At 40.4% G+C, this 27,459-nt stretch overlaps 1 protein-coding gene across 2 annotated transcripts in view; it reads left to right on the forward strand.

The window, feature by feature from the left end:
- The first annotated feature begins 920 nt into the window (after positions 1 to 920).
- Positions 921 to 27,459, forward strand: part of negr1 (neuronal growth regulator 1) — a 154,939-nt gene continuing 128,400 nt past the window's right edge. Inside the window, exon 1 of one of the 2 annotated variants that reach the window (XM_084354261.1) lies at positions 921 to 1,511. In XM_084354261.1, coding sequence (XP_084210387.1) covers positions 1,342 to 1,511 — 170 coding nt within the window. In that variant the 5' untranslated portion in view covers positions 921 to 1,341. The remainder of the gene's footprint in view (positions 1,512 to 27,459) is intronic. The other variant, XM_084354262.1, reaches the window with a different exon arrangement.

Genomic DNA, 27,459 nt, shown 5'->3' on the forward strand with positions numbered 1-27,459 from the left:
GTTTTACAGTCGCTACTTGTCTTCATGTAAGCTTATGAAAAAAGTACTACATCACGTGGTGTTGAAATTACAGGCTTTGACCACCATGAAAGTCGGCTTCAAAGCCTGGCGCTCTTCCTAGGGGCTTGGTCCGAACCAGCAACTGCACGGCTAACTGAGCTAACTATCTAATGGTAGCTGCAGTTAACTGTAGTTAGCGGTTACTCTAGTGATATGCTGCCCCTAATTTGTTTGGAGTATGAATTAAAGAATTCTTACATATTGGGACATCAGAGAGAAAACTACAAAATATGATCCAAGTTTTTTACCAAAATGTTAACCAAATTGTTGCACTTCTCACGATAGAAATTTGGCTACAGTTCATGCCCCTTCCAGTCGATGTCGTTCACTGAGCGGTTTAGGAAAAACAATTTGTCTCTCCATTCACTACCATATAAAGTTTTTCTGAAATAAGGTCCCATGGGGTCCATCGGACGGGGCATGACTTCGGCTCTCGACACGATCAAAATGTTTTTTTAAGCTGTTATTTCGAAGGTCCTATTTGTAAACACACACACACAAAAAAGGATTTTTGAGTCTCACTCACTGTTTTGGGAAACGCACAGCATCATTATTTAATGAGTTGGGAATGAGACCCAAAAATCTACTTTTTTTTTTTTTACAAATAGGTCCTTTAAGGTTAAACAGTTACATAATGTTGCTTTAACTATATTTTGTGGATTTAAAAAAAAAAATGTATGTGAAATTACACATTCATAATCATCATCATAAATGATTAAATGTAATTACGCCACTTTAAATATGATTGTTATATTATCACTCTAAAATCTTTTCCAGAGTTTTCCTGGCGGATACACCTGCGTCACTATCAGTATGCTCCATTTCCAAACGCTCAGACTGTTCCTTTTGGGCAATAAAAGGGGGGTGGTTCTCCAGTCGATATCCTTAATTGATCCTGGGTTGTACCAATATCTAATCAATACCTACCGGTTTTACTGCTCCATCACGAGCCACTGGGAACGGGTTGCCCGGGAAACGGCCGCATGGCAACAGGATCAGAGCCTGGGGGTTGTCTGCTTCTAGGTCTGCTCCCATTTTACATCGCATTTCCTCACTAGATGGTGTGCAAGCCACTGGAGAGTACACGTCCCCGCACTCTACATCCAGCAAAACAAACCTGGGAAACTATACGACGGACCATTTCTGTACGGGGCTCCGAGGAGGAAAAGTGTGGAGATAAAGCGTCGTTCGCGTCAAAAGGCTTTCTTTTTTTTGTAAGCCACGCTGCTTTTTTTTGGCAACAAGAAGACTTGGGAAAAGCGGCAACAACATACAGCTGTGATGGACATAATGATTGCGGTGCAGGATGCTTGTGTCTCTGGTCAGTGGCTTACTGCGATAATTCTCAGCCTGTGCTGCTTTCTGCCGTCCTGTTTGCCCGCTGGACAAACTGTGGACTATTCCTCGGTTGAAAGTGTGGTCAGCAGACAGGGCGACACGGCTATACTGAGGTAAAAGAAACAACACAACAAGCTAACACAACTTCACTTTCTCCCCCGCTCTCTGTCGGAGTTCTCCTCTCCTCGCCGCACACACTCTTTCCACACCACTTCATCGTTTTAAACATGTTTGTGAACTACTTTTACAAACGGGGTTATCACGCAGCGCCTGCGATAAATACACAATAGGCCATTTTCCCTCCATCCCGTCCTTGTTTTCGCCTGACAGGGGGGCGGCCGGAGCCGCTACGCAGGGGGCTGCTTCTCTTGCGACAAGTGTACAAGCGACAAGCAAAGTTTCCAAGATACTTTTCCCTTTTGTGGACACCGAGCTGACCGAGATGATGTCTCGTTTTGTGCCGTGTTTGAGTGCATACCTGCTCCTCGGTGGGACGATATCGCCCGAGTTAACCAAATTAGCCCGTCGTTGCCTGTCGCTTATGTGACTTGATCGCACCGTGCTTTCAAGTAATAAGGGGCGTCGGAAGGGGAGCAAAACAGCGCTGTGAACGTGTTATTTTCACAGCTGGTTTGCCAGTTTAGGCAGATGTAGCGGTACAGTGTGATGTCGCAGTTTCAAAATGAGGCTGAAGTGTGTAGTTGTGGTCGCTGTTATTCAGAATCGAGTTATGGGCAATGACGCGCCATCTCCCTCCATCCTCCCTCCATCACGTACGCTACGATGCACAGGTAGCTGCCCATTAAGGACTAAATGAACTGGCATGGGTGTGGTTTGAAGTTCTTAATTTCAGCATTCAGTCATAAAAATAAATAAATAAAAAAAAGTCAAAAAATAGTGCTTTCAGGAGATCATTTTAATGCATTTTAAGTTTCAATATCCAGCTCAGCTCTTGCACTTTTCCCAAGGCTGTAATTAAAATCTCTGTGTAGTCTATTTCATTTCTTCACGCAAACTCTTTGGTTTACACAAAAGACATAAAAAGGGGAAAAAAAGCGGAATCTTTTTGGAGGGCTGTGATAACATCTTGTTCTACCAATATCAAATATCCGCTTTGATGGCTCTGAGGAAAGGGGGCTGAGGGGGCAGGCCTGCTCCATTTCAATATGAATTCTCTGGATGTTGACTCTGAGAGATGCTAAGTGTGGACCTGCATACAGAGCAGGTGACAGTCTAAAGTTCCCACTCAGGTTGGCTTTTAGTTTTCGTTGTCTCATCCTCGATTGCTGGAGAGCTGAGCTGTTTCTCATATGGAGATGAGTGTCTTTCTATGAGGATGAGAATTACCTTGGCAACAGCTAAGGGGCACTTACTATTTTTACTATGTTCCCTCCATGCCCAAGGGCCGTCCCGTCAAAGAGACTTACACCCTCGACTGTCTCTTCAGAGAGGGCGTCTAATTCCCTGGTGTCAATCTGGGTTGGCTGTGATCAGTGGCAGCAGCTTTGCCTGAATCCTGATTGTTTATTGGACCAGAGATTATCCCCGTGCTATGAATCAGCTCAATAAACAAGTCGCCTGCCACCCCCAGAATAAGGCGACACTCTCCACAAGCGGGTCATCGCCTCAGTAAATGCCATCTAGAAATCTAGGAAATGGATAGGGAAAACATTTTCAAGATGCTTTCACTGCCAGGTTCTTACAGCTAATTATTGGGCTATTCAACACTTGCTGAAACCATTCATCAGGCTTTTTTTTTCACTCATGTAAATGCCGCCACTGTGAAGTTATCTCTTTGCTGTGCTCGCACCTGTTGACCTAATAGAGATTGTAAACCTCTTAAACCACTCTACTTGCCTCTCTGGATTGCATCTCATACCACAATTGTTTGTCACCCAGAAGTGATGATGAAGGCCTGCTCTGTCATTTGCCATGGCTCTGTCTTTTTTCCTCTTTTCTTTCTTTTCACTTGTCTTGAGAGCAAGGCATCAAAGCATGAACTATTTCTTTTTAAGAACTTGGTGCCGAAAACAAAGCCTGTTTGTTGAGTCTCTCTATCGTGAAGACCCCAAGACTATTAGAGGGGCAATTTTCCCGTGCCCCAAAGCTGATTGCTGGACTAAAAAATGTGAGCATTCTCAAATACTGACAAACCCAGAAGCATGCAATTAGTCACTGCCTCTGGATTATGGAGTAGCTCCCGAGAGGTGGGTCTGCTGTCACATGTTCATTTCCCCCACCTCTTCAATTTTTAGCGCTGCATTAACGCTGCCCTGATTCACGTTGGACAGTGGGCCCACATCAATTAAATGATTTGAGCCTCTTGAAGATGAGGAATGGTCCACATGTGTATCATCACCCTTTTAATCTTTCCTGATTACCTAAAAGCGCAGCCATTTTCAGCTTCTAACAAAGGCCCCTGTGTTTGAGGAGAGCTGCTGCTGCTACAGTGTCTTACATGAATGCATTCAAGTTATGCACATATGCTGCATTTTTTCACATACTGGCTGTCTATGATCTTCCATGGGGAGCATATTGTTTAGAGAAGCCACCCATCCCTTTCTTCCCCATCCTTTTTTCAGGTTTCATGTCATTTGGATTCAGTTGAATAAACCTTGACTCTTCCCAGCAAATGACTCATCTGGCTATGAATTTGAGGGGGACAGCCAGATGAAAAGACAGTTCCCATGCTGTCAGGAAACACACAGTATCAGTGGCAGCCTCTTCCACACGGATAAGCAGCTGTAATCAACAGCAAAATAGCGACTGTCTGTAAATTTAGTCCAAGCAGACTGAAATCTTAAGCACAGGCTGCTACCATACAGTTACAATTTGCAGTACTGTTCTCCAAGTATTTCTATCTCTCTGCTGTGCTGCTCCATGCTTTATCCAACAGCTGTATTTCAATTTTACCAGTAAAATATATATGATTTTGCAAGAGCGAGACAAAAGGTACAATGATCATGCTTTAAAAGCTACATTGTACATTTTACAAAGGCACAAAAAAGGAGCCAAACAAATAAATCAGACTGAGGCTGTACACACCAACAATAAGACAATGAACCTCGCTTATTTTTTTGTTATTTAGTTTGACAGCTGGCCCTCAGCCACAAAATAGGGCCTGCACCACAGGCCTTAGTCTCTATAATGGTGCAAAATTGACCTGTCACCAGTTTGAAAGTCTGGTATTCCTATAAATCTAAAATCATTGCCTCGTGTCAACACACCCTTTGATGAAAATCTTTTCTGTGCGTACACGGTTGACACTGGAGCTGTGTTTTCTCGCCTCATCCATGCCAAAAAGACGATGTATCATTTTCCTCAACTGTGTCATTATTATGGCTCTGAAAGGTCTTGACATTTACTATAAGCACTCATGCCAGAGACAACATCTAGTTTAAATTGCTCGATGTCCCCACACCAGTGGACACGCTGGTGAGATAGGACAGAGGAATATTAAGTGACTGTTCAAACTCCACAGGACACAATTTAAAGCAGGGATTGTTGACTGTTTCCTTAATGCAGACCCTTATCATGGCTGAGAAGCACTCTCTCCATTTTCTGCATTTCATCACTTTTTTAATTAGGCCACAGTCACTTCTGTTAAAAAGCATAAGCATCATCTCAGCAGCTTGGTTGGAGACTTAGCAGATACAGTGAGACCTGAATGCATCAGTCAGCTGCCACATGTCTGCAGTTTCATGAACTCATTTGGGGGGAAAACCTGTTTTACCCCTTATGACACATCTGTGGGCACACCTGAGTCTGTCACTGTTAATTAAACGGCAAAATCCTCTCTCCTGTTTGCTGCACCACACGTTTAATGCGATCAGTGTTGCTGTCAGCACAATGTTGCTCTCCTTATGCTCACCATGGTCTCCACATCTCAGGGATCAAGTGTTAGGAAAGTCATATGACCTCATTTTTTGAGGAGCGACTAGACGCTATCATGATGCGAAACAATGGGCGTGGGGGAGGGGCTTTTGTTTGGGAGGAGACATTAGAAAGCAGCATATTGCGAGTGTTGGGGTCTGTCTCCTGTTGCCCAAGAGATGCTGGCTATACCAAAGCATTTATCAGATTCTTTACTCTGGCATCAATTTGTAATAGTTCTACTTAAGTACAACAAGGTGTCTAAGAAGGCTTTCAATGCAGGTGTCTCCTTTAAGACCTCCAGTTAACCTCCTCACAGCATCCACTTGAAACTTAAAGCCTGTCATGATGTGCTTTAAATTGTCATTTAGCCTGTTGCTGAAAGCAGCCTAATCTCTTTTAGATGAGATTTCATAAAGTTGCAATCCTATCTGTGAAAATACGAACATTATCCAAAACAACCCTGTATCAAATTGTAATGTCAAGGCTTTTTACAGTAAACCGTCATCTGAAAGTGTTACCTAATCATCACCCAGTGACGAAAAAAGATCTCAATGTACTTCTGAGACCTTTTTATGTCAAGTTATTTATATTCAATCAGTGTAAAAGGACACTAATCAGATGCTCTTTATGGATTTAAATTGTAGCCTAGGTTAGCTATTTAGATTCATATATTGCAATCTAATGAAGTACACCCTCCACTCCAACCTAGTGTTGTAAGGTAAGAAAATGATTAAGGATGCATGACATGCTGATATTTTTTCCACCCATTTTTCAGAGAGCTGCAAGTCTCTCCTGTAGTGGAATTAACAAAATATTATGGCTACTCTTATCGTGATGGCCCACTGACAGAAGCATATCCTCTAGGATGCTGCCAGAGTAAAGTTACACGCCATGTTTGATAGCCTCATGTTATAACTCTGTAGTGGGGCTTACATACATACATACATTAAAAGGTAAATTTGCACACTGTAAACCATTTCCAAATGGGTTACATTTATAGTCATCATTTGTCAGGCAAGTCAATCCATTGTGCTGTCTAGAAATTAAGCGTTTCTATTTCTAATATATTTCAATTAGCACTAAAGTGATTGAGTGCCCTGGTGAATTAAAGCCCAAATGGAAATGCTTTCTCAAGGTAAATCTTTCGAGGGAAATAGATGCTATGTTAGGTTTTAAAGCATCTTTCTAATATTCTTATAATCACTACAATTACAGGGGATAGGGAAAATGATTTTGGGTGGAAAATGGAGCTTTTACCCGTTGCCAGCTGTGAGCATCCACATAATTGCCATAATTCTACAAGAAAAATCTCAGAGGAGGGTTTTTCTGTTGTGAGAAAGCTATAAGCCTCAAAATTAAACTTGACAGAGAGTGACTAGAGAGGCAATAACAGGTTTACTGTTGGACAATTTTAAAGTGAATCTGGATTTTTTAGAGGAATATGTCCACCGTGTTGGGAGACTTATATAATTTCTTACATTTTTTTTCCTTCTTTTTTTAAAAATAAAACTTTCTACGGGAGAGATTCTACAGTTTCAACTTAGCACGGGACTGTGATTTGTTCACTTGCTATTTGCAAGTGTATTCATTATGTGAGTGTGAATGCTTTTAATCAAATGTTGGGAGTTTTTACAGTCTGCTTAAAGTGATAGTTGTATGCGCTGATTTTAAATCAGCTGTATCAAAAACAACAACGTTTCTGTGCATGTTCTTATGGTCATGTACAGTATAGTCTTTTTGTAGAAGATTAAGCTGTTCCAGAGTAAATTTCTTTTCACCAGCTCTTTTGTTGAACAGTGTACAGTCTTTTCTGCTCCAAATAATATGCAGACACTTCCAGTCTTTCATCACAGAGAGCTGAAACGATTCCTCAGAGCCCCTTCAATTAAAATCCTTAATCAATCAGTTAGCATCTCCTTGTGTTTCATGATAATTAGTTGTGCTACTCTGACAACATTGCGTAATCTCATCTGAGCCTCCTCAGTTGAGCCTAGTTATGTACCAGCAAGTCTGTTTATGCCTCTCATGTCAGCAGGTTATAGACAAAACTCGCTGACACTAAGAGTTTGAAGCTTGACTGATGGTGAAGCTCTGAAACAAAGAGTGCAGGCGGAGGATTGGTACTCTTTGCTTGGTATGCTGAGCATGGAAAACACCTCAACCTTTAGTAAGCTTCTGGGAAACGAGAATTTTCCAGCTAAGAAATCTCTGCAGGAGGCATAATCATATATCCTTGAATTCAGCTCTCTTCAGTCCAAGTCAGAAGCAGGGTTGGGTGATCGTTTCTATTTTGATATCGTCCAATTGTGGTTATTCGCCCCTGGGGTCGGTAGAGTTACATCACTGAACACCAGTGAAATGCCAGCATGAAAGACTTGTCAAAGAAAAGCATCGCATCTTGTATAAGGGGATATAAAGTATGTGTGTCTGTGCTACGTGTGACAATATCAGCATCGTTTTCTATTTATATATATATATATAAAGATATCTTCGTGTCAAAATCAAAACCATATCCATCCATATCCATATCCATCTTGTTAAAGAAAACACTTCTTGTGTCCATTTAAAATTGCAAGCCCTCTTGCGTTTCAGTAGACAGAAATCCTTACTCTTTATTTCTAAACAAGGCTTTTAAAAAAAAATGTGTTACAGTTGTCCTGATGGACTGTGGTGCCACTACTCTCTCATTCATGGGCTCACGTCATAGTAAAATTTGGTATCATTGGTCTGGTCCGGTATTTGGCTCGATATCAGACCGGTTCGAAAAGTTTTGGCCCAACCCTATTTGTAATAAAGGAGTTTAATTTTGCTAAACATTATATACATTATTGTATAGCATGTGATTTAAAATTGCCTTAATGTTGGCATAGAAAAATACCAATGGTCAATCATCCCGTCAATTATCAATGTATGATTTGATCATCATCTGGCAAAATCCTTTTAAGGTGAACTTCCTATGCAATGACATGTTTGACTAGCCAATCTCTGTTGCTGAATGTTTTAAGCCCAATGAGAGTCAGTTGCATAAGTGAGACTGAATCATCATCATGGGAGATACTCCCTTAGGATGGAGTGGTTGATGTCATTATCTTCAATGTAAGACCTGTATGTGTGAGCATGGTTTGAGGCTAGAGGGACTACAGGTAAACATTCCTTTGATCCCGTGAGAATAATAAATCAGAAGTTGTAAAGTTATCTTAGCGATGCCCTTCAGTGAACTAAAACAATCAAGAGGGATTTCAACTCTTGTGGAACATATTTTCTTGTCTTTAAAAGAATATGAGATTTTGATTATTAATATGTAGTGGAATAATGGTGTCCTGAGCAGAGAATGAAGTCACACTCCCTCTGTGTGTGGTGTAATCCGAGCTGCTCTGTTCTTTGTTTTGGTAGATGGCCTGGGTGTGTTGCATGTTAGTGCACGTGAGTGAAACTGTGAACCCCCCCCCCCCACAGCACTGTGAAAGCATAATGGCAAGGAGTTCATAGTGTACAGCTGATAACATTCACATCGAATGAAAGTAGGGGTTTCACGATTTTGATTCTAAATCAGAAATAGATAAAATTAGCTTTCATTTTCCATCACTGAATTCAAAGGCAGTATTGTTGATACCTGCGCTGGCTTGCATGTGTCTGAAGGACAGAAAAAACACTTGAAAGACCCCACAGCTAGCTTATTGGTATCCTGTAGCTGCACTTCCAGACACTTATCCTGTGTTTACAAGATGATCAACTGATACTGGAACTGATACTGGTATTGGCACTTGGTATTGGAGATGTTGGGTTTATTCTCTTTTTCAGACATCCTTTGATATGTTTAAGAAGAGGGTTTACTCATGGGAGAAGAACAGAACTCAGCAGAACTGATAGCATTGCCACAGATCCTTAATTGATTTGTTTGGGAAGAGGGTTCACTTGGGGACGATTTGAAAAACTGAACTTTGTAATAAGCTGAATTTCTATCTTTTGTTGTCTATTGTTGAATCCCCAAAGGGGATGTTTATTTATTATTTGAATTGAAGTTTGTTTTATGATAATCTTGTTTCTGGTTAGGGGGAAGTGTGGCCCACGGGCCCATTTGTTTTATTCTGATGCTCTAGCGCCACATCTTATGGCAGTGAATGTTGTATTGAACTTTTATTGACATTCAACATTAGCCTTGTACCTTACACTATAAACATGTATATCATACACTTTTCACTACTACGATTTTTCAGAGGAATGTTCATAATAATTTTGTCAGAGTGTTCAACTATCATTCAATGAAATTCTCCAAATAAAGAAAGACATACAGTATTGACTGTAATCTCTATTTTAGCACTTCAGTTAGCTCACTCATATGTTGATGATGGCTGGTCTCTCAGAATTGATTAGAAACTCCAGCAGCTAAAGGAGATACGTATTGTCATAATTCATTCGGCTCTATGTTGGCATGGCGAAAGAATTTTAATTGGAGTTGCTCTGAGCAGGTTTTGGGTTTTGTTTTTCTCTCTCTCTTTTTCTGTCATCTGCATAATGAGTGTGTGGATTTCAGACTGCTGTAAATGTTTGTTGGAGCCAAGTAATTGGAGAGTCTGCATTGGTAATTATTAGTAAATGGAGAAAGAAGCAGTGGAGCAAATCAATATCACTCAGAATAATGCTACCTTTTGTTTGCAGTGGGGTCAGGAGTTAAGGTAACAGAAGTACCATCCAGCACAGAGATTAATAAAAGTCTAATTTGTGAGACTGATGCATTAATATGACTTAATGCACAGGAAGTGAACGCCTAATATTCTATATAATGCTGCAGTACCTATGAAACGCTGAAGCATATTTTACTGAAAAGCTTTCATTTAATTTTGTGGTTGATGAAAGGCAGCCATGACAAATGCTCCTACTGGATACTTGCTGCCTAATTGCAAATTCATGACAGTGTATTAACTCTTTGCACAGATGGCACAACCGGTTTGTTACTGTAGAGTGATCCAATTAAAACAGAACAAAATCTGGTGTTGCTCAAGTGTAATTTAAAATAGTCCCCTCAGTGCTTGACTTATTATAAGAACACAGAACACTTTCATCAGTCACAAAGGTTGGTACTGAGAAGGCCCCCTAACTCTATTGTTATATAGCGTATTTATTAATGTAACAAATTCATAATATTGTCACCAGTGTCATCATACGATATTATATTGATTCTTCTGACAATGACAAGATATTTGACTCCCAATTTTATTGGATCGAATTTCCCAAATTCGGACAGTGAAGCGAGTCATTTCGTGGGGGTTGTGTGGCTTTTATTACTGTTTAACAGACGCGTCTTTCACAATGTAAGCTTTTGGGAAAAAGTCCCCAGTGCGTCACATGATGATGTAATTACATGGCTTGGCAACGACAAAAACTGGCTTCAAGGCCTGGGGCTCTATGTGGAGGCTTGATCTAGACGATGAGGCCAGCTGTCTTCTTTGCAGAGGAAGTTGAGGTCAAGCCAACTGCTTTAAATAGTCCCCCTTCTTTTCTTCGTTGGTTTTACCGGCGGACGAAAAACTGATGGGTGCGCTGTCTTGAGTAAGTGAGAACGGGACGCACGGCTTCAAAAACAGAAAATCAATATGTGGCGGCCAATGTTGATATTGTGTAGGACCGCCACAAATAAATAAATGTGTGGGAAACACTGCAGTCATGTGAGATGAATGTTCGCTACGTCAGAGTTTATTCGGTAAATCAAACATTTCGCGCATTGACTCTGATTCTCAACTTTTTTTGTGAATTAGAGGAAGGTTTTAACTGTACAGTACTGTCGGTCGTTCTCATTATTATTTACAGTACAAGATTCATAGCCTTGAGGCAAAATGCAGCTGATAAAACCTTTCTACTCTAGTTACTCTGGTCAATTTAATAAAAATTATGGGGTTTATTTTACATTGAAAATAGTTTATTTTTTTGACTGTGCCGAGTTATGTGTTCTGAAGGAGTTGTTGTGGCCTACATCCTCATTTATGGTCGGATTATGTTTGATGAACATTTTGTAAGACACATGGTTTTGTGAGCTAAAATGTCAAGCGCTGAAATGATTAATGGATTAATCCATTAATGGATCAACAGAAATGTAATTAATTGATTAAATGAATTAATCAGCAACTATTCTGATAATCTATTAATCCTTTTCGTCATTCTTCAAGGAAAATTGCCAATCATTCACTTGCTTCCACTCTTCCATTGTGATCATTTGCTGCTTTTCTCCATTAAATGAGTATCTTTGGGGATTGAAATGCTTGCCATCTTCAGAAATTGTTATTTGCATTTTTCACACTTTTTTTTTTTTTTTTACATCTTGTACGTTAAACAATTCTTCGAGGAAATAATTAGCAAAATAATTGATCATGAAAATCGCTATGTAAGTAATTCAGCCCTAAAAATAACTGCACAGACACCCAATCAGCAATTCGAGGCTGTAGCCCAGTTTCTTAGCAGCAGAATGAACTACATTGCTCTAATAATGGTGTGTCAAACCCACAGAGTATGTGCTTGGCAGCATTAACAGCTATGCTACTAATTCAGAAGCTTTTGGATCAAGAAAAAAGACTGTATTTTTCTCAGGAGATGTTCTAACTATCCTCTTTAACTCTATCAAACTTACAAGCAGGCTTTGTAGAACAACATGGAATTAACCTCAGCTAGGTTCTCTGTAGTGCAGTCAAGGTCTCTTTATTCCTCTTTATTATATGCAGCTAGCCTTATGAAAAGGGGGATTACTGCTCTGAGCTAATTAGCATTCAGTCCTAAGAGCTACAAATGAAATTTATTTGTAGATAATACAGTGTATGTAGCTACCATACCTCTGTCATTTTCAAATGTGCATGCCAGTTGCAGGATTTAACCAACACTGTTTCATCTTACAGTATTTTGAGAGGCACAGTCAGGTGCCACAATAGAACTTCCCCTTAGGCATGCAATCAGTTTCCAGCTTCTACATTACATTTTGCAATCTCTAAACCAGCCAGTTGTCTTCAGTGGAAGTGTGTGGGCCATGTCTTTCTTCCGAAAAAACCTCAATCGAGGCGCCCTCTTTGATTCCAACACAATGCCCCCGCTGGCTTCCTCTCTGCACTGTGCGAGTGTCACTTTCGTTTTCGAATATTCACCCTCGTTTTTTGCCAGAGCAGTTGCTAATGGGTAGTCTTTTCAAAGCCTGGCGAGGATAATCCTGTCATCTTTGTTTTCGTGGCCACCTCAGGGCCATTCAACAAGTTCAAAAGAAAAAAAAAAAATCTGCTGTGCAGTGTTCGTGAGGTTAGTTCTCGCTGATGTGCTCCATATCTGCCATCACAGGTAGAGTTGCATGTGGAAACAGGTGTTGTGCTGAATGACTTCGGTGGCATGTGCTGGCTTACTTAAGGGAATATCTGAGCCAGATGCTTTATTATGTTGTGTTAATGCTGATGCCAGTGTACCACAAAAATGCAGAGGTGGGAGGTGGTTCTTGAAACATTTGAGCTTCCTGGAAATTATAGCTTTCAAAGCAAATTTTGGCTTGTTTTCCAATTTTTCCATCAGATGTGTTGACATGTAAAACAACTACCTGATAAACAGCCATATTCTCCCTGACAGGCTGGTGTGGCCATTCAGAGATGATTAAGTTTACAGTCGCTGTGGAGGCTGATGATTCTTCCTGAAATCCACTCCACAGTATTGGCTGGGTATTTCTTTCTTTGGAATGAAATGATTCACCTTGAGGGAGAAGCAGTGTTTGATTTGACTGTAAGGACTGAGGGCGAAGAGGATCTTATGCATTCCTGTTATGAGAAAATATATTTTCAGGTAGTGTAGTACAGATCATTGTAAGAAAGAAGCTCAAGAATCATAAGTGTTGATGACGAATCAAAACCAAGGCTTCCGACCTCATCTCAGTATATGACAGGTATCGTGACTGAAGAAAGTCTGAGACAAGGTGATATCAAGTCTTACGACACACACAGAGTTGTTCATATTTTAGCAAGTTTGCATCACTGTTACAACAGAATATACAAGTGAGCCAAGTTTTTGCATGTAAATAATACATTTCAAGGATGGGTATTAATTTAATGATGACAAAAAATACAACCTGCAGAGAATCTGTACAAGAGCCAGGGATAGACAGTGTATCATAATGAGTTGTAGTTTCATAAGTCACATAAAGAAGCGTCTAAGGGATCTTGAGCTGAAAAGAGCATCGACTGATCAATGGAGGACAATATGATTTCCTTAAAATATCAGCATGACTTCAGGGCAGTTTATTTTCTTGGTTTAACCTCAGGATGATGTTTCTGTGCACGAGAAAGGAGTTTTCCTCAAACTCTCCTCAACGCAATCAGTTATGTGCTGAGTACTTGCCTTAGTCCTTAATAAGTTTTATAAAGTCATCCAAATAAACACACCTTGTGTTTAGAATTTTTTCACCCGTGATTCCGTTGTCATAACAGCAGATGTGCTGCATGTGGAGGAAGCTTGTTAATTATGTAGCCAGTTGAAGCCAACGTGCACCGAACAACTTCACAACAACCAGGTGCACTTACGAGTTTGCACCAAACTAGGTGAGGTAGTAGTCAGTGCATTTACAAGAGGGATGTAATACCAGAGAGCATCTCCCTCTCTGTGCGATTGACAGTAGAAGGGAGGGGAGAGCACGGGCAGATTGTCCACTAGTTAATTGATCATGGATAGTGTCGTTCTCTCGGATGGATTAAAAAAAAGGAAAGAAAAGTATAAAAAGCTAAAATGGGTTGTTGAATATTAACTGGCCAAGCCCAAGTAACATCTATGTGTGGGAAACACTGTATATGCATTTTTTGTGCTCATTATAACATCCAGATGTTTCTAACGTAGAGTGGGAAGTGTAAATTTGGGCAACAATACCCACTGAACTCAAAATAAGACTTCCACTGAGAAATATGGTGTTGACATTCAAAATACACCTACATTTGCCAAAAAGACCATTTAAGCACATAACTTGTGTAGTCCTGCAAAAGGGTTAGTCTTACATGTCTAAGAATTTGATTGTGAAATAGTCTGAAATAAGAAAGGACAATGTGTTGACAGTTAGATGTCAGTTACATAAGTGCTCATGATATTACACTCAGTCAGGAAGCAATTTCACCTACTCAAGGGAAGTGCTAAGACCTTACCCAGGTAATACATATCAACGAGAAGCCTTATTTTTTTGTGGAAGTCCAATATGCTCTGATTTAGATCGCCTTCGAAAAGGATTGCTTTATTTAAATAGCAATCAATGTAGTGCAACAGACATTTCAAAAAGATCTATATAAATTAAGTTTTCTTACTTACCTAAGGGGGGGTAGGGAGGTGGTGTGTGTGTGTGTGTGTGTGTGTGTGTGTGTATGTGGGGGGGTGCAGCACAATAACTGATACAAGCCTCTTGCAATCCATAAGGTTTAATTTTGCCCTAAACCTTGACACTTGAAGAAAAATTCGAGTTGACAGGATGTTTGTTGGCTGCAGGAACGATTTATTTCTATGCCATGTCAGATTTGGTTTTCCGGCTGCCATGATAATTAAAGCTTCTACGAAAATATAAAAAAAATTGGAGAGCATTTTTCAACAGCTTTGACTGACAAATACTCTATGAAAGCCCTGAATACTGTAACTGTCTTGCTTATATATCACAATATACTGGTGTTTTTTTCGTTCATACAGTGTAGTTGTAGTACTTTTCACAGTAGTGTTATAGGTGAAGTAGACATATCACCGTGCCACATCTGAAAGCAATGAAACCTTCACTGCCAGTGAATGTTCAGAGCACTTCATGTGGACACTTGCCAGTGCCTCTGAATTGAATTTTGGTTTCCCGCAATGTGCTCTTCTTGTGTGTCAACTCAGAGGCTGCTTTGCCAGCTTAATTATTCCAAAGATAGATATATTTTTTATCTCACAGTTAATAATAGGGGGGATACTGTACACAGCTGCATGAATAATTCATGCAGGCATTCCTTTGTAGAGATTAAAAACAGAATAAGAATAATTCACGCTGTAAGCTTACATAAATGGTTTTAGAAACAGCTAATCAACTAGCAAGGCTGTCTAAGGCAAGGCAGCTACCTAAGGTTCCGAGTTCATCGTCAGAAGTACCTACTTAGAAGCCAGCTACATAGTAAATTCAAAGGCTTCCATCCATATCATCTCAACCCCCCCCACAATATAAATTCCTATGATTGTCTCCTGGACTTGACACGCTGAAGCCTCTCCTGGTTTACTCTGCCACTGAGGAAGTGACAGGTCCTAATTATACAGTCTGGGGGCCCAGAGACACTTAAGCACGAACAATTACGTAGGGATAAAAGCAGCAGATAAAAGGAGGAGACTAACGAAAAGGGGGGGGAAAAAAGGCAAGAGAGAAAATGAAACAGAAAAGGGATTTTAAAAAGAAACATTTTGTAGGGTTTGCTGATAAAGCAGACAAGAGATTGAGTTTGTGGCGAGCGAAATGACAGTAATGGGTCTTTCGACTTGTTTCGACATCGTAATCAGATTTAGAGGCACATCATGTATATTTATTCAGGAAGGTTTTTTTACATAATGCTCTTTGTGCTCACCAATTGCACAGATCAGTCATGCCTCAGTACACACCAACAATTTCTCAACCCATAAGCTGAACCTTTGTCCTTCATTGAAACCCAGAGAACATACAGCAGACTGTTATTAGATGTCTTCCCAGCCATATGGTTTGCAAGCTTAGTAATTGCCTGCGCCTGCATTACAGGACATTGTGGATGAATTCATGATCTGAACATGCTCTGCTGTTTAGCAAACTGTTCTAAAGGACACTGGCCTTCTGTTTACTCTGCTGTAACCCTCCGAGCCCTAAATGGATTAATGATCCTGAAGTTGTCAGTGCATACGCAGGCGCAGGGGATACTGCTGATGTGTCCTTGAGCGAGGCACTTAATCTAAATTGTGTCAGTTAATATCCATCTTCATAAATGCATTATACACATATCATAGGTTATGTAAGTCACCCTCGATGAAGTCAGGAGAAACAAACAATGCAAGCCCCAGATAGCACCTTGGCCCGCAACGCAGTCCAGGGGAATATCAAGTGGCTGTTGTCTGGATTGCATTGCTTTGTCATTGTTTGGAGTCCCTGTCATTATGTATTGTCTACGTGCTTAGAAGCCCCCTTTTTTACAGGTAGATATAAATACTTCCTATGTTCCAAAGAGATACTCATAGGTCCTCATCTTCGGTCAATATGTATAGCTCATGGTGCTCACTTTAGTGTCTGGCAAATGTGCACTACAAAGTAAACAGGACCACTGTGTGTTGCTGACATGTTAGGGGGCTTGTGGGCAGTGCTTAAACAGAACAGTATAGCTCACACACTTCCACGAGTGGGTGGTTTGCTAAGACCCAGACCTCACATACACTGGGAGGGGAGTTTGCAGGTTTGCCCAATTAGTGCTGAAAAGTGTAGCAGTGCGTCAGCAGGGAAGTGTGCACCAGAGGAGGCGTGTCATCAATCATCACTCCAGCTCCAGGCTTGTTCCAACCCTTTTCCCTATCTGGCAGAAGGAGAAAGAAAGAGAGGAGAGAATGACAGTGGCCAGCCAATTCCAGGAAGGACAAGAGTCTGCACTGGAACTGACTGCAGTAAAGCCTAGCTCAGGGCATCAATATAGGGCAATTATTTCTTTTGATCTGTTTTCTATTTGTATGCATTTTTAAAAATTCTTTTTAAAGAATAAGTTTGTTGATAGTCTGTATTTCTCTCATTCTCAGCTAATCTCATTAAAAGCACGTATTGCCTGTATAGTCAAGGCTTGATATAGCTTTTTCATCTGTGCCAAAAACCTCCATTGAGAAACATATCAGTAAGTCACATCAATGCACCGGGTGATATGTTCAATGAATACACCGTCACACCGTTCACTGTTTACTGTTGCTGAAAATATACCCCAACACATGCACTATTGACTTCTGTTTAAAGAACTAGTGTGTAGGATTTAGTGGCATTTAGTGGTCAGATTACAACCAACACATTACCCCTCCCCTTCTAAGAGTCTAGGAGAACCAATGGCGGCCAGTAAAAATGCAAAAAAAAGAAGGCCCTGTCTACGGTCAGTGTTTGGTTTGTCTGTTCAGGGCTACTGTGGAAACATGGCAGACTCATTGGAAGAGGATCCACTTCCTCTTTAGATATAAAAGGATCAACAAAACGAAAACACAACGATTCTTAGTTTCAGCTGATTATACACTAATGAAAACATAGTTCTGAACATGGTATTCCGGCTAATATTCCTGGAATACACAAATTTTTTGCAACAATCCCTCAAATGTGTTTATCACATACTTGACAAAAGATACTAGCATAATGTAGACAGGTTATTTGACAGTTCAAACATCATGAATTTGGAGCACAGACAGCAGTCAACTTCACTTTGAATCTAATAATTATAACCTCCCCAAATGATGTCTTCTGAATAACATGCTGTAAAAACCCCCCCCAAAAAACAAACTTACGTGCTGATAACGAAATATCGGTCAAGCTCTATGACCTGCCATTGTTCACTAGAGGCATGGTTGGCAGTTTGATCCCTGGCTCCTGCTATCTACGTTGAAGTGTTGTTTATCAAGACACTGAATGCCACATAACTCTCGATGGTTATGACATGACTTGCATGGTAGGTTGCTGCCATTAAAGTATAAGTCAGTAGGTGAATGAGAGTCAAGTTGCAAAGAGTTTTTTTTTACAAATGTGGTATATGAATGCAGTCCATATTAGTTTAGTTTGTGAAAGTACATCTTGGTGACCCATTTTTAAAGATTTATTCTTTAGTGGGAATTAAGAGGCTTGGGGCGAAGATCCACAAACAGACCGAGGAAGCTGGAAATTGTTAAGAGACAGACCAACACATTATTGGTTTTGATCTTTTAACGGAACAAAAATATATCAAATTTGTGCCTGCTGCATCCTATGAGTTCTACATACACATACATAGACAAAAAGAAGGTTAGGAAATGAATCTATTTTTAAAAATGAAAGGTTCAACATATAAGCAATCTGATTTTTAGGATGACCAGAGCTGCCTAACTGCGTTTGAAAAGGAATGATTTATGTCAGACCATGAAGCATAACTAATTTTAGATTGTGTGTGTGTGTGTGTGGTCATTGATTGCCATCACCAAACACTACAAGTATGCAGCGTCATGCATCATGACCTCTGACAAATATTGTACATTCAACCTGTCAAATGTTTACTCTGCCTCTCTTCCCTCTTGTGTCAGCCATGTACATACCGACTGCTCCTCCTTGGCTTTAACACTGACACATTGTCTGACACCGGCTCAGAGATTTGTAACGTTTCCAAAAATGGGTACTTAGCTCTGTATGGAGGGTCTAATGATAATGACAGTTCATCATCATATAAAATGCCTCTCATTTAGTGAGTCTTCTCACAGCTTTGTCACAGTCTTGACAGTGTCAGCGCCAGCTAATGAAAGCTTAAAAAATCTTCTCTGAATATTATCTTTGAGGTATTTTATCATGTAGGAAACTTCTAAAAGCCAGACGCTTTCAAATTAAAATTATGGTTATATTTCCTGGCGTGAGTCCTTTTGTTCATTTTATGCCCTCGGCTCTATAGCAGAAAACGTCCATGTGGAAAATGCTTTAAGATAATCTCCCCTTGGGAGGTGTACAGTAATATAATACAGGATATAACAGGAGCTACCCTCACATGGAGCAGTGAGACAAGGGCTGTGATAGAGAGAAGTTGGCAAGATGATGCAGTTATGGCTTAATTCAACCTTTCACAATATCTGCAAGCTCAAATTGGTCATTTCGGACTGTTATAACAGGACCAGGTTTGCAAACATGATATGGCCTGTGGCTGACTGTCCAGCCGTCTGACATCCACCCTTCATAAAACAGTCATCAGCATTAGCCCAAATGTGTAATTAAGTTTTTGTCCCTCCATTACAGCAATATTTCATCACTCACAAATTATCCTCAACAACATTATCTTGATGTTAATGTCCATATGGCATTTGGTGATGACTGTACCACTCTTACTGGCAGGGGTATAAAATGTAATTGCACCAATGGAGATTTCTCTTGATTAGGGAAAAGCAAATGATATGACACTGATATCACAGAGCCTAGCCAGTTTTGGGTTTCTTTTTTTAACGTCCTTGAGGGTCAGAGTTTGGCTTCTTTGGCTATGTTGAGAGACTTGATAGCAGCATGCGCTCTTCATAAACCATCATACTCAGGTGGGAGAGGCATGCTGTTTTAGACCAAAAGCGTCTGTGGGAGAGCAGAGCACGGATCTACTGGTAATAACCTCTTCTTTTAACCGACAGTCATGAAAGGCAGGGCTGACCTACATGCTGTAAGGAGGATTCTCGCTCGCTTGTTAGTGTGTGCTGGTGGGGAATTGAGGTCTTTTCTGTCAGGAGGTGATACGTTGAAGCTGCAGACTATCTCAGCAAAGCCCAAGGAAAAAAATACGAGAGCAATACGAGAGCGAGATAAAGAGAGAGAGAGCTCTGAAAGAAGAGGCCCAAACAGTATCATGTGTGTCCGTGCACATGCGTGCTTGTTGACTGTGTTTGTGTGTACACAGATGTGCAGTTTGTCTGTGTGTGTGTACGTGAGAAAGACAGTGGGAGTGGTTGACTGACAGTCCTTTCCCCCACAACACTATAGAGCCCCATACATCATTAATTGCTGACAAAAATGAACATTCTTCTGCATCCTTCAGGGGCTAAAAGACCATTCTGCCTCTGGGTGGGTGCGTGTGTTTGTCCACTATGCATTACATGTAGGTGAGGATTCACTACCAACTTGAGGTTTCTGACCTGTGTGTTTGGTTCACTGCCACTATGATGGATGACATGGTTATCAGAATCTCGCCTTCAGGATGGGGGCTGTCCTATCTTGCTGTCAAGGTCAATGGTTACTAGGCTTATAACAGAGTGGCAACCCAGTGAGCTCGCTGAAACACACCCTATATTCCATCGACGCATCCATCACATCAAATGTCAGATTCAGAGAGGCTGCTGTGTTAGAACAGAGGATGAGGAAGCCACGATTCAATTATTAAACTATGGGAGTATTTGTGGCCGACATTAGCTGAATGTATGATGATGAATAGAATTGTTCATTTATTCAGAAATAATGCAGCCTTGTGTGTGCTGTGTGAGTCCAAACGACAGGCGTTGTGTGTGTGTGTGTGTGCCAGTCAAACGGCAGCTTGATTGGGACTAATGTTGAGCCTGGGAATTAGCCTCTCCCATTAGCCCACAGGGAGTTGATAACAGATTGCAGGCTTTAATACTAAAATAGCCTTACCAGAAATGAGCATATACCATAGCTGTGACTGCAAAATCCACTTATTCTGTTGCCACATTGTGAGCAGGGTAATCACTCAGTTGTGGGATCAAAAGCAGCATCAAGACATCACCCTGCATTTACTTGAACCCTGATAAATATAAAATTATTCTCTTTTCTGTCAGATTTTATTGGACAAATGCGTCTGTGATATATTTGTGGTGACACAAAAACAAATACTACTGTTAGCTGTTAGTAAAATGGTCTGGACTTGTAAAAAGTGCATTAATAATAAAATGGAAGTATTTTCTCCTTACTTTGCTTTTTAAAAGCTCTGTGGGCTCGTTCTCATGGACCATGCTCATGTTTTTTTCCTCACACAATTCTGCAAAGTTAGATTTTTCACAGCTAACCTGCTGATTGCAATTTTGGTTGATTGCCTTCCGGACGAGCTGCTATAGCTACTTCGAATCTCATGGGCCAGTAAGATGACTGTCCATAATTCAGCAGTTTTGATTGTTTTAACTTTCAGGCTGTCTTACAAGTGATGGCCCCTGCTATATCAGAGCAGGTGGGCCCACAACAATCTAACTCAGGTGCATTGTTTTATTTCTTGCTTTGTGTTGAGTTGCCAGAAAAACAAGATTATATAAAGAACAAATCTCTAGCTAGCCTTTCATAGAACTGTTTTACAACAGACCAGACTTCATTGTATCAAGCATCTAATAACACTGTGATTTGAAATTATTTTGTGTACATCAGAAATAAAGGATGTGGCATTATTAAAGCTCACCATGGTGGTAGGATAGTTCACCCATGGATGTACATTATTTTTGAATTGAATACTTCCTAATAGTTGTCTTGCTTCTTGGTTTACGCCTGCATGGTTTGGCCCACTGCACATGTGCAGTTGTGCTTGCCTCCCTGGCTCAACCTGCTCAGTCCAGCTTAACACACACATTGGGAGGAAGTCACACAAGCAAAAAAAAATATTTTCAAGTTCTTACAATGTTTTACTATGCAAAACCTTCAAGTTTCAAGTTTAATAATGACGTTATTTGTAGTTTGAGGTTTCCTGTCAGAGGTTTTTCAGATGTGTTTTTTTTAATGGTTTCTATTATTTAATTGCAATTTGTGGCACAGTGGACCTTTTGATACAATACCATTGTTGGCCACTGGGGAAGATTGGCTGTAGGGATGCCATGGTTTTTCATGAGTTGACTTTTATTAAGAAAAAGTCACAGGAGATGCAGTGTGTGTTTGTCAGTGAATTCAGGACTTATTACCGTTGTTCAACAAATATGCACCTACAGAAATAAACAATGGTCATTTTAGACATTTGTTAACAGCAGATCAGTTCAGAAATATTGCAGGGAGTAGTTGTACACAGTCTGAGATGGTAATGGAACAACAAATTGTTAGATGAAGAGCTGCAGGCGACAGGCTGCATACGTCCAGTTTCTCAGTAAGGTAACCAACTCCCTTTCTGTAGTTTTGCCAAATAGGTGCTTCTGCATTGTGCTTGGACAACAAATCCTCCACCATCATCTTGTTGGTCAACTCTCCTTTCTCTTGTCACGTGACAAGTGAAATGTTACTCTGCTACTCTCTGCTGCTGTTGTACCGAGCAGACACTTTCAGTTTGTAATTGTACTGGTCGTTGTCTGAAGTATTGATCAAAAAAGCAAAGCAACGTTGGTGTTCGCAAGTGATGTATCTGCCGTTGACCAAACACTGTGTAACACAGTAATGCCGACTACTGTGGCAAGCCAAATTAGAAGCAAGGCTGACTGGCTGTGCCATATCTAGCTCCCTTAACACATCCATGAGTGCACCCCTGTAGATATTCAGTTTACAACAGTTTGCATCCCTGTTTGTTTTTCCACTCCTTTCTGTATCTCTACCATCTGTTAAACTTATCTGCTAACAGAAGAATAAAACAGATCACAATAAGTCAGTGGAAACTGTTGTGGCAGGAAATATAATGTTTGCAGAAACAACTTACCTTCAAATGGAACAGATAAAAAGCTGAGTTTGCTACCTTTAATGTTGCCTGATTGTTCTAGAAAATGTTGGGCACTTGCTTGAGATGAGAGGAAAAAGCGGTAATGAGCTCAACCACTTCAGTAAGTGTGTATTATGAGCTGTGGTACTGCAGTAGTGTGGTAACCTTTTCAACTAGTGTATTGCTGTTGCAGAGAGCGAGCTGGAGCAGAAATCAGGGGTTCCTTTAGAGCTCTAATGCAATCAATGAGTGTATCTTTGCAGATGAGCAAGCTATTTTTGGAATACATGTAGGGAGGAGATGCATCGCCTTGTTAAACTGGGAAGTAGTGGAGTAAAATACTTTGCAGAGGCTAGACATCATACAAAAATTGTTATCATATATGTTCTGCACTGAATCAACAGTGTCAACGGTCAGTGCATCTCTGAAAACAGTCCCTGGAAAGACATCTGTGCTGTGAAGGACTTGGCTCGTTCACAAGGTAACCAAACCCCTGAATGATGGAAGCAAAAAGCAACCAGAGCTCTGTTCAGCCGTGCTAGGCTAAGCTGTGTGTAAAAATAGATTCCATTAAGGCTTGATTTTCACAGTGTTGATATGATTAGCTTCCCAATGTATAGGCCGAATGCTTGCAATAACTCCCTGCAATCATACCCTAAAAGACACCACCAATGTTGACTCCAGGCTGTAAAAACACAGTTGCTGATTTTTTTTAGTTAAATGAATATTGCACAGTAGTTGGATTGTGTGTTTTAGTGTTTATGTTGTATCATATTCATAAATTATGGAATAAATGCCTCCCATCCATCTCAAGGTGTCCACGGCTGGTATTAAGAGCAGGGAAAGCATTCTCTCCTATCAAATAGAAAGCATGTCAATGGAAAAACCCATTACGTTTGCCTTAAGGCGTTTTCCTATTTAACAGTGTTCTCCTTAATGGGGTTATTCAGTAAACCTTGCGGCCATCTTCAACTAATTGCATGTTTCATAAACTGATAAGGAAAAATCACACAGGTTACAGGCTGCAGCCCATACATCTTATTTAGATTCATGCACTCCTGTAACCATCCAATTTAGGAGCTTAGCTGACTTTACTTCTTATCAGTCATTTTACCTTCAGCTGAAATTACATACTCTATAAACTGGATTTGGCAGGGATAGATTTGGTATATACAAGACACTCCAGTGCTGTGGTCCCAGTCATTTGCATGATGAAAAGGAATGAGTTTGAATCACAGAATCATTTTAGAGTTGTGTTTCTTGTCAGTGTATGATGAGGCGGGTTTGTTGTTCCTTGTGCAGAATCATCAGCCCTTCCCCTCAAACCCCGCAGAGTACAGTATTGTGTGTTTATGCATGCTCATTTGCCATTGGCTCATCTGAATGTGTGCGATGTCAGTAATGAGCTGCCAGAGCTGGTGAAGCATAATAATGCCCAAGGAAGGGATGAGATGGATTCTCTGCTGGGTGTTTCTATTTTACCATTATTATCCTGGTTGCCAAGATGCTGAAGTCCCGCTTGCTGCAGCAGTTTACATGAGCCTAATGAACCTGTTCGCTTCAACATGCATTCTCCTGATATTCCCATTCACTACTGGCTCATGGGTGAAGAAGAATCAGGCCCAAATCCATCATTTAAGAGGCTTTAGATAACAGCATCATGACGGTTAATATGTTTTTGTGCTGTCTGGTGCTGCTGTTGCCTCTGCACATGTTTCAATGGTTTAATGCAATTGATTGGATGTGCTACGCAATTTTCTCAAGGATTTTTGATTGGTTTTGTCATTATGGAGATTAAGGGGAGGAATAACAATTGATCAGGACTCTGGTAGGTTATTGAATTAAACCAAATTCTGATGTGTGTGTGCTGCACTTGGACGTTTTTGTGTTTTAATAAGTTGGAAGATTTTTGTCACAAATGCAAAACTTCAACTTTAATTTGGTCTGCTACTTGCTGCCAATAACTAGTTTATTTCTCAATCCAGACACAGGAGCTTGTCTGGAGAACAGTCTGAGACAATAAGCTCAACTCATTCTGCTTAACAAGGTCAACTGGCAAGTCACAAAAATGACACTGGAGATTTTGGGGAAAGCCCGTGCCCATGCAAAACACAATAATGTGATTTGGAATGAAGTTGTATAACTATGCTTTTTTTCCTTTTTTTTTCATGTCCGTCACTCAGTTGTCAACATTACCAATATGTCTCAGGGAAGTTTTAATTGCTGCTTAGCACCGCTTACCTCCTCTAAAGACAAAAAGCAGACTCAAAGCTCCTAGCTTTTACTGCTTAATTAAACTTTTGTTAACTTCTCTATCTCTTTATGTGTGCCTGTTGAATCGCATCAGACTTTATCAGCCAGAGAGCTCATGAGTGAGTTTGGATAGAGAAAGAGCAAGTGACAGTGGAACCAATGGCAGAGTACTAACAAGCAAACATGCAAGTACCCATCAGCAAGTTCAGTGTGTTTATGTCTTAGTTGTCAGACAGAGGCAGACATATTTGGTTAAATAAATGTAATCATTCTGGTGTATTGTGCTGTAGGAGTGGTTTACCAAATTTCTATGGACATCTTTTTTCCCAGCAATCAGTCTTTTCTGTCTAAATAATAGATACTGTTTCTTAAGAGCTCACAACACTGCAGAATGCTCCCTTTCAAAGACAGTTCTTCTTTAATCCACTTAGAAAGAGTACAATGTTTTGAGGACAGGTTTATAGAAAACAGAAAAACAGTTTTTGAATGGGAGCTTTCTTCAGTGCTTTGCGAGTTCTTTAGAAACAGATTTTTTCCAACCATGAATGCATTAAGTTACATTAGGCTACGTAACCCAGATAAAAGTGAATCACCTTTCTGAGTGAGTAAAGCCAGACTTAATGTAGTATTTAGATGGTCCTGTCTACTTGAGTTTCCCACTAAAAATCTCGCACTAAGTATCAACAAAATTCCCCCCTAAAACGGGCGTTTTATGATACTTATTGAGATACATTTTAACACAATAGTAGACACAACTGACAGCATAGAATATATATCTACAGTATAGGTTAAGTATAGGCTCTTTGCTTGTGTTAAATGCAAAGATTGCTGCAATGTTTATTGTAAATGATAGTAGTTACTAGCTACATCTTGAATTGCGCAGCATCCTTGGCGCAGTTTCTTGATATCCTAGTAAACATACATTTTAATATTATGAATTTGTAAATGACCACTTCAATGCAAAACATGATAAATAACGTACAATTTGGTCACATTTATAAATGATGAGGATAAACCAAACAGAACATGCAGGCCAGAAAAAGTTCAGCTTGGTAACCCTCTAATGTTTTGTTGAGAAGCCTCAGTGATTTCACTGAACAAGTCAAGGAGCTAACCAGAAAACATTGCCAGCCTCTCACAGGAACCTGCAGCAGAGTCTTGGTCTCCATGGCACATGGTTGCCCACGACTGCCCCTTTGAAAGTTACTTTAGTTGGCAAGTAAACAAAAAGAAAAACTCGAAAAGGAAGCAGGGAACTTCAAAACTATCCTCTGTTAGTCATTTAACTCAAATTGTTTGGTTCAGCTTACCTCGCACGCACCGGCCAGAGCTTGGGATTGTTTGACTACCTCTTTAAAACTGTATACTGGTGTTGACACTCCTGGAGGAATTGGATTGTTTTTCACCCTGCTGACCACCACTTCAGTGAGTTAAGTGCAACAGGCTCTGTGCCTAGGTGGAGGGAGGTAAATAAGTGCCTCTCCAACCCATGTTGTGCCCCCTGTTGGCTATCATCAGGAAGTAATGTTTAGACTCTTGGTTTGCTGTCTCCTTTCTCACTTATTCCTTTCACTGTGTCCTCAAATCAACCCTGCTAGAACCCACACACACTCCAGTGGCATATTGATATCTTTAATTGCTGTAATAGTATTTTACTCATACTCATGTGTTCCTATGAAGACCTTACAGTGATTAAAGCAATCTCAGAATGGAGTATTTGCTCTATCAATAAAATTACTTACTCGAATCACTGTTATGAATCAGAGACCCTGTTCGTGGGACGAACCCTAAGCTGAGCATAATCCTTGCCAAATGGACTGGCGATTAGCTTAACTAAGGACTTTTTGGTCCCTGCCAACACACAGGCTCTGCATTTTAAGCAGAGGAGCGCGCATTCATTGAATTTCTGTATTCATCCAACCTTCTGCCGCCTCCTCCCATACAAACAGACTAACATGCATGCATATATATACACAAAGAAAATATGAACGCTGAAAATGTATAAGCATTTCTAACACTGCCTTTGATAAAAAATATTTAATAATAAAGGGACATTTGACACAATGCTACAATGCTTGTCTTAAGACATCTGCTCTATTCTGTCATGATAATTAATGTACAGACTTATGCTAAGGGTTCGGGCCTTTCCTCAAACACTTTGCGTCTTTGCCCCATAGCTCTTGATAGCAGTATGGGTTTTGGATTAAGTGTTTCCTAATGCTCCATGTTAAAAAGCAGGATGCTGAAGCCGTTCATGCTGCACAACCCAGTTCTTTCACCCACACTCTGAACTCGGAGAGGAACTGCGCGTGTACTGCATGTATGCGTGTAACGCCACGAGACAGATAGAGAAAGGACTGTCGCTAAAGCAAGCAAGTAAGCACAAATAGGGCATGTAAAATATGACTACCGGAATGCCGGAGGGGCCTCTCCTCTGCTCAATGTATTTATTCCAATATTTGCAGATGACTGAAAGCAGTTAAGTGCTGTGGCAATTGCTTATTTCCCTTTGTCAGGATGATGAATGTGGTCGCACCTATCGCACTGTGCAGGGGTTCCAATGTCCTCTGACAATGAAGGATTGTCCATTTGTGCCATGGACAGAGCACATCAAAAAGGG

Source organism: Pagrus pagrus (assembly GCF_965226575.1).
Source record: "Pagrus pagrus genome assembly, chromosome: 6".
In the NCBI taxonomy this organism is placed as follows: Eukaryota; Metazoa; Chordata; class Actinopteri; order Spariformes; family Sparidae; genus Pagrus; species Pagrus pagrus.